Source organism: Tiliqua scincoides, chromosome 4 (genome assembly GCF_035046505.1).
Source record: "Tiliqua scincoides isolate rTilSci1 chromosome 4, rTilSci1.hap2, whole genome shotgun sequence".
Taxonomy (NCBI): domain Eukaryota; kingdom Metazoa; phylum Chordata; class Lepidosauria; order Squamata; family Scincidae; genus Tiliqua; species Tiliqua scincoides.
The window spans coordinates 221,594,501-221,602,729 of record NC_089824.1 but is presented as its reverse complement, the minus strand read 5'-3'; the positions used below and the strand labels follow the sequence as shown (position 1 = coordinate 221,602,729).

Genomic DNA, 8,229 nt, shown 5'->3' with positions numbered 1-8,229 from the left:
GTAAGAATGCTTGACACCTGAATTGGCTCTGTTCTGCCCCACCCTCTTGTCTGTTCATCATCCTCACCGTTATCACTGCTGTGACCCACAACTTCCTGGTCTTCGTCTTTATGGTCACAACAGCAGGATGCAGCCTAGCCATTCTCTTCTTGTTGCTATGGTGAGCGGAAGGGAAGTCCTGAACAATGACAGGTTCATTCACGGGAGAGGGGGTGTGTGTCCGGTTGGCAGCTTCCTGAAATCCTATTTCATATTTTCAGTACTGGAGCAACAATTCAGAAACTATCAAAAGTGCTGGATTTGCGATGGAGCATGAACAATAATGATTACAGAAAAAGAACAGCTAGTCACACAAAATGAGAGCAACAGGCTCTCATTACACATGAAACTGGATTACTGTACATGCAATAACTTGCCGCTGAATGTATACACTGAAAAGCATGATGTCTGAGGTGATATGCTCTATATTGCCCTCTATGCATATAGTGTTTTACAGACAGGTCCCTGCTCCAAGGAATATACAATCAAGGGGAAACAGAGGCAGGAGACTGGGGGAAGAAAAGGCTTCCTGGGTGACCATGGGCCAGTCACTCTCTCTCAGCCTCATCTACCTCACAAGGCTGTTGTGAGGACAAAACGAGGGGAGGAACTATGTACACCACCCTGAGCTACTTAGAGGAAGGGTGATGTAAATGAGAAAAATAGACAAATCTGTGTAGATCACCACAAGACAAGAGGAGTGATACTACTTGGGCCAAGAGGCAGAGAAGCTCACTGGCAGAGTCCTTGCCTTATATGCACAATGTTCTAGGTTCACTCCCTGTAAAAGGACTGGTGGGCCTTAACAGGGCTGGGAAGCCTTGCCAAGTAGAGAAGAGAATATTGGGCTAGACCAGGGGCGCCCAAACCCCGGCCCTGGGGCCACTTGCAGCCCTCAAGGTCTCTCAATGTGGCGTTCAGGGAGCCCCCAGTCTCCAATGAGCCTCTGGCCCTCCAGAGATTTGTTAGAGACCACACTGGCCTGACGTAACTGCTCTCAGCGTGTGGGCAACTGTTTGACCACTTGCGTGAGCTGTGGGATGAGGGCTCCCTCCACTGCTTATTGTTTCACGTCTGTGATGCAGTAGCGGCAGCAAAGGAAAGGCCAGCTTTGCTTTGTGCAAGGCCTTTTATAGACCTTGAGCTATTGCAAGACTTTCATTCATTCATATAAGTTCATCTTTAATATATTCATTTATGTAAACATATATAAATTTATTCAAATTTTACATGTAAATTAATTCTTTATCTTCCCCAGTCCCCGACAGTGACAGAGAGAGGATGTGGCCCTTCTGCCAAAAACTTTGGACACCCCTGGGCTAGAGGACTTACTTGTTGGCAACCTTCAGTCTCGAGAGACTATGGTATCGCGCTCTGAAAGGTGGTTTTGGATCATCGTCTAGTGTGGCTGAAAAGGCCAATTCGGGAGTGACAATCCCTTCCACACCGGGAGCAAGTGCAGTCTGTCCCTGGTCTGTCTCCCTGGCTATGGGCCTTCCTTCTTTGCCTCTTAGCCTCAGACTGTTGGCCAAGTGTCTCTTCAAACTGGGAAAGGCCATGCTGCACAGCCTACCTCCACTCAGCGGGCCACTCAGAGGCCAGGGTTTCCCACTTGTTGAGGCCCACTCCTAAGGCCTTCAGATCCCTCTTGCGGATGTCCTTGTATCGCAGCTGTGGTCTACCTGTAGGGCGCTTTCCTTGCACGAGTTCTCCATAGAGGAGATCCTTTGGGATCCGGCCATCATCCATTCTCACGACATGACCGAGCCAACGCAGGCGTCTCTGTTTCAGCAGTGCATACATGCTAGGGATTCCAGCACGTTCCAGGACTGTGTTGTTTGGAACTTTGTCCCGCCAGGTGATGCCGAGAATGCGCCGGAGGCAGCGCATGTGGAAAGCGTTCAGTTTCCTCTCCTGTTGTGAGCGAAGAGTCCATGACTCGCTGCAGTACAGAAGTGTACTCAGGACGCAAGCTCTGTAGACCTGGATCTTGGTATGTTCCGTCAGCTTCTTGTTGGACCAGACTCTCTTTGTGAGTCTGGAAAACGTGGTAGAGGACACAGCATCAAAAATGTTTATAGGACTGAACCAGTTGGCTGGCCTGGATGACCTGGGCAAAGAGCTTTCTCTAATCGGGCTCTAATCCAAACTTTCTCTAATCAGGCGCTTCTAAGACCTGTTTGGCACCTGGCCTTCTGATTAAACGTTAGCAAAACTCTTCTAGATCAAGTTGGGAACAGTTCTGGCCAGGTTGTTGCCTAGGTGGACATCCCTAGGCAATGTAGGTGATAGGAAATGTAAGAAGGTGATAGGGGAGGCCAAGCGAGACTATGAGGAACGCATGGCCAGCAACATTAAGGGGAATAATAAAAGCTTCTTCAAATATGTTAGAAGCAGGAAACCCGCCAGAGAAGCGGTTGGCCCTCTGGATGGTGAGGGAGGGAAAGGGGAGATAAAAGGAGACTTAGAGATGGCAGAGAAATTAAATGAGTTCTTTGCATCTGTCTTCACGGCAGAAGACCTCGGGCAGATACCGCTGCCCGAACGGCCCCTCCTAACTGAGGAGTTAAGTCAGATAGAGGTTAAAAGAGAAGATGTTTCAGACCTCATTGATAAATTAAAGATCAATAAGTCACCGGGCTCTGATGGCATACACCCAAGGGTTATTAAGGAATTGAAGAATGAAGTTGCAGATCTCTTGACTAAGGTATGCAACTTGTCCCTCAAAACAGCCACAGTACCAGAAGATTGGAGGATAGCAAATGTCACGCCTATTTTTAAAAAGGGAAAGAGGGGGGACCCGGGAAACTATAGGCCGGTCAGCCTAACATCCATACCGGGTAAGATGGTGGAATGCCTCATCAAAGATAGGATCTCAAAACACATAGACGAACAGGCCTTGCTGAGGGAGAGTCAGCATGGCTTCTGTAAGGGTAAGTCTTGCCTCACGAACCTTATAGAATTCTTTGAAAAGGTCAACAGGCATGTGGATGCGGGAGAATCCGTGGACATTATATATCTGGACTTTCAGAAGGCATTTGACACGGTCCCTCACCAAAGGCTACTGAAAAAACTCCACAGTCAGGGAATTAGAGGACAGGTCCTCTCGTGGATTGAGAACTGGTTGAAGGCCAGGAAGCAGAGAGTGGGTGTCAATGGGCAATTTTCACAATGGAGAGAGGTGAAAAGCGGTGTGCCCCAAGGATCTGTCCTGGGACCGGTGCTTTTCAACCTCTTCATAAATGACCTGGAGACAGGGTTGAGCAGTGAAGTGGCTAAGTTTGCAGACGACACCAAACTTTTCCGAGTGGTAAAGACCAGAAGTGATTGTGAGGAGCTCCAGAAGGATCTCTCCAGACTGGCAGAATGGGCAGCAAAATGGCAGATGCGCTTCAATGTCAGTAAGTGTAAATTCATGCACATTGGGGCAAAAAATCAAAACTTTAGATATAGGCTGATGGGTTCTGAGCTGTCTGTGACAGATCAGGAGAGAGATCTTGGGGTGGTGGTGGACAGGTCGATGAAAGTGTCGACCCAATGTGCGGCGGCAGTGAAGAAGGCCAATTCTATGCTTGGGATCATTAGGAAGGGTATTGAGAACAAAACGGCTAATATTATAATGCCGTTGTACAAATCGATGGTAAGGCCACACCTGGAGTATTGTGTCCAGTTCTGGTCGCCGCATCTCAAAAAAGACATAGTGGAAATGGAAAAGGTGCAAAAGAGAGCGACTAAGATGATTACGGGGCTGGGGCACCTTCCTTATGAGGAAAGGCTACGGCGTTTGGGCCTCTTCAGCCTAGAAAAGAGACGCTTGAGGGGGGACATGATTGAGACATACAAAATTATGCAGGGGATGGACAGAGTGGATAGGGAGATGCTCTTTACACTCTCACATAATACCAGAACCAGGGGACATCCACTAAAATTGAGTGTTGGGCGGGTTAGGACAGACAACAGAAAATATTTCTTTACTCAGCGCGTGGTCAGTCTGTGGAACTCCTTGCCACAGGATGTGGTGCTGGCGTCTAGCCTAGACGCCTTTAAAAGGGGATTGGACGAGTTTCTGGAGGAAAAATCCATTATGGGGTACAAGCCATGATGTGTATGCGCAACCTCCTGATTTTAGGAATGGGTTAAGTCAGAATGCCAGATGTAGGGGAGAGCACCAGGACAAGGTCTCTTGTTATCTGGTGTGCTCCCTGGGGCATTTGGTGGGCTGCTGTGAGATACAGGAAGCTGGACTAGATGGGCCTATGGCCTGATCCAGTGGGGCTGTTCTTATGTTCTTATGTTCCTGCCGCTAGTCAACCCTTCACCTCCAGCCTTGCCTTGCTACACTCCAAAACTGTCTGCTCAAGGGCCACTCTTCTGCTTCCACTTAACTGGCCCTGGGAAGTGACTCACTGCTAAAGAGAGAAGGCACTGATGGGCCCTGAGCATGCTTTATTGCTAGATTGGAAACAACTAGTGGGGAATTGCTAACTTCTCTGCTTTCAAACAGCCCCAACGCGATATTTGACTACACGTTTACTAGACAGCCCACTCCTCCTTTTAGAATTAGAAATTAGAATCCCCTAAAACAATCTGAAATGCATGCAACCAAGTCCTGATGAAAGTCAACCCCCACTGTGAAGTGGCCATTTGCCCCAGGAAAGAAGCTGCTATTTGCACAAGTAGAAGTTCCTCCTGGGCAAAATGCAGCTTCCAGGAGGTGGTGGTGGGGGAGACTGTTATCATGAACTCCCCTCCCTTCTAGGCTGCTATTTAAAACAAAACCAGACTGAAAGGCAAAGCACCTATTTTGATGGGGGGGGGGGGAATCTGTGGTGTGAATCTTGCCACTGTCATGAGCTCACTAAGTACTCTGCTGAGCCACAATCTCTCTCTGCCTCAGCCTCCTCTCCCCTGACCTGCAGTAAGGGGGTAATGATACTGACCTGCCTGTTTAGGGATTACTGAGATAACATACTTGGAACCCTTTGAAACCTCAGAAGTGTGACAGAAATGCAAAGTATTGTTATGATGATTCAAAAGAGAAACGGAATGAAACTGCTGGCAAGCCTTGGCTAAGAAAAGCCACCCAGGGCAGAAACAAAGCCAAAGATCAGTGTGGGGGAAGCATCACCAGCCACCCCCTCCCCTTTGCCACCTGGGAGCACATGCACCCATGGACCACCCACCCAGGTACACCACTGATGATGACTGTGGTGCTTTGGCCAGCTCAGCCCAGCAGTGCCTCTTGTTCCATGAATTCAGCCCTGCCGACTGCAACACTTACCTGGCCTGTGTGGAAGGAGACCTGGCAGCACTGATGCACTCATGCTGTTAAAAGGGGGCTGGTCTGTAGGGAGGCTGATTCCCTTCTGCAGAGCCAGGCCAGAAATGCGCATCGCGTGTGGGCTGTTGTACAGCTTGTACTTTTCCGCCATGCTGCTTTATTCCCAATATACTTGAGGGTTTGGTTCTTTCTTTTCTTCCTAAAGAGAACAAAATTTTAAGTCTTTATTATTCCATCATCTTAAAAGACTTACAGGGGGTGTAATTTGCATTCAGGTATTCTTGTACATTATACTATGTGGGCTGGACTTGTGACAAGTATCAAGCTGTGCTTTAGACTGCAGTGCTTGACTGTAAATTTGCATTTTCTGATGCTGACATCTCTGGGGTTGCTGGGGGAAAAAACCCTTTTTATTTTGTACTGTTTTGTTTAAAAGCCATTACAAAATGTTTCCCTTTCCCCCTCCCTGCATGGTGTCCCTTCTTCTCCAACAGGGGCAGGTGTTCCATTCCTCACTCCCCTGTCCTGAGTTGCGGAGGGGGGAGCTGTGCACAGGGAGGGAGTGTGAATCTGGGACCGGTGCCTGGCTCAGCCATAAGTGTTTCCCCAGATGACAATTCTCATTCTGCAGTGTGGGCTGAAATCTCACTTTGCTCTTTGGAAAATGGGATGATGACAGCATTGGCTCCTTAGAGCCTAGTTGAGAGTGAGAGGAGCAGACTGAGCAGGCAGTGGAGATATTAAATATACAGACATGCATTGAGAGCAGTTGGAGGAGCAAGACACATGAACAAGGTGGGAGCTGAATTAAATATTGAGAGCCACCCAACAGTCTCCATTTTACATCTACTAATCAGCAATGCAATGACTGTCTTACTATTCATGATTCCAAGTACCAGTGATATGGCTAACACATGACTTTCTTCAGGCTAGGGCGAGCAGAAAGCAACTTGGGATCAACTAGATCTCTAGAGCTACTCTAGAGAATTTGCAGCAGACCTGCAAGGGTTTTGGACTGCCAGTTAGTGACCAATACCAAATAGCTAACAAGTCTTCCTTCTAAAATAGGCTGCTGAAATGGGAAGAAAAAAAATGCTGGGGGGAAAGTTAGGAGTGGATTTTATGTGAAAAGATTCTGAGCTTCATTCTGGCATTCAAAACAAACTCATAGGCTAAGCATGTGCTCAAAGGCACCCTGTTCCAGTGGCATAGCTAGAAGGGGTGCAAAACACTAAGTTTTGCAGGGAGCCTCACCATAGCATGCAAGCGGTCCTCCCCTTCAGAGCCATTCTGGGCGGGGGAGCAAAAGGAGACAAATGCCTGGCTTGAAGGGAGAGGGGCTGCTTGCTGCATTGCACATGGTTTGAGAGTGCTCCCATGCCTCCCAAGGTGTCAGTGCTTTTCAAAGGACTCTGGTGGGGAGGCTCTGCCTCCCCAGCCTCCGCACACCCCTGGTATTATCAGATATGGGTCAGTAGTTGAAAACATATAAATGTGAAATAAGAGCAACTACGTTAATCACAAACACTTTGCTAATACGAGGGGTACAATTTATGGAAATGGGCTGCCATGGGGTGCATCAGTGGAAAAACACTGGGAACCCCTGCGGCAGTGGAATCGCAGGGCCGAGCTCTTCTCGGGTGGAGGAGACTCACGGGGGGGGGGGGGGAGATAAAAAAAATCCCTGCAGTCTGTGGGAACTGCAGCACACCCAGTGCCAGCCTGAAGCTGCTGCTGGCTTTCTGCTTGCGGGGAGCTTCTCTGCCTACATCGCCGTCAGAGGACTCCAAGGCGCTGCACCCCAGGGAGGGAGGGAGCCAGCTAGCCACTGTGGAGGGGCTTAAAAGCCACACACCGAAACTCCCTCTTCTGCACAGCGGTGAAAGGCACAGCACAGGCCTTCTGTGTGCGGTCGCCCTCAGAGGGAGGCCTTCTGCTGCTGCCTTTCTGCTTGCGGGGAGCTTCTCTGCTTCGAGGCACAGTACGGGCCTGCTGCTGCTGGCTTTCCGCTTGCGGAGAGCCTCTCTCAGCCAGCCGGGGAGGAGGGGAGCGGCGGGGCGCTGCGCCTCAGGGGACGGCCCCCTCGCCCCTCTTGAGAGGAGCCAAGATGGCGCCGGCTCCCCCGCCCGCGGCCACGCGCTCAGCATGCTGGGGGGAGGGGAGGGGCGTGGCTGCGAGGGAGGCGCGGGGCGGAGGCGCGAGGCCGGGCGGGTGGTGGGCGTGGCCGAGGAGTCGCGGTGTGCGCACGCGCGGGCCTTCCCCTCCCCCGCTCCGCTCCGCTCGAGGCGTTGGTGCTCTGCTGCCCGACCGAGTCGCCGCCGCCGCCGCCTGGCCGGTTAGGGACGGAAGCCCGCGGGAGACATGGGAGTGCGTGTGGAGACCATGGCCCCCGGCGACGGTGAGCGGGGTGGCGGGCGGGCCCTTCCCTCCCCCTCTCCCCCTCCCCGCCCGAGGGGCCGCGGGACCCTCCGGCCCTCACGCCGCTTCTCTCCGCAGGGAGGACCTTCCCCAAGCGCGGCCAGACCTGCGTCGTGCACTACACGGGTGAGTCCCGCGGCCGTCTCGGCTCTGGGCGGGCGGGGCTCGGTGGGGTGGGGTGGGCGCAGGTGCGTCTGGGGTAGGTGGGGGCACAGGTGTAGCTGGGGGCTGATGGGCGTAGAGGTGCGTGTGGGATGGACGGGGGGCCGAGGTGCAGTTGCTGGGCGTAGAGGTACTTCTGGGGCTGGCTGGGTGGGGATGGAGATGTAGCTGAGGGCGGGGGCAGAAACGCATCTGGGGGTAGTGGGGGGTCGAGAGAGCAGCTGGGGGTAGAGATGTAGCTAAGGGTGGGGAGGTAGAAATACATCTGGAATAATGGGGGGTTGAAATATGACTGCTGGGGTAGAGATGTAGCTGGGGGCTGGGGGTAG

At 51.5% G+C, this 8,229-nt stretch overlaps 1 protein-coding gene and 1 long non-coding RNA gene across 2 annotated transcripts in view; one reads left to right on the top strand and one right to left on the bottom strand.

Moving 5' to 3' along the window:
* Positions 1 to 1,976: 1,976 nt before the first annotated feature.
* Positions 1,977 to 7,399, bottom strand: LOC136648144 (uncharacterized). Its single transcript, XR_010794317.1, has 3 exons — positions 7,176 to 7,399; positions 5,321 to 5,519; positions 1,977 to 2,149 (listed from the first exon to the last, which is right to left on the bottom strand). It is a non-coding gene; the product is annotated as an uncharacterized lncRNA (long non-coding RNA).
* Positions 7,400 to 7,558: 159 nt separating this feature from the next.
* FKBP1A (FKBP prolyl isomerase 1A) overlaps positions 7,559 to 8,229 on the top strand; it is a 36,800-nt gene continuing 36,129 nt past the window's right edge. The window contains exons 1-2 of the mRNA XM_066624173.1: positions 7,559 to 7,718; positions 7,817 to 7,864. Of these exons, the coding sequence (XP_066480270.1) occupies positions 7,682 to 7,718; positions 7,817 to 7,864 (85 nt within the window). The 5' untranslated portion in view covers positions 7,559 to 7,681. The remainder of the gene's footprint in view (positions 7,719 to 7,816; positions 7,865 to 8,229) is intronic.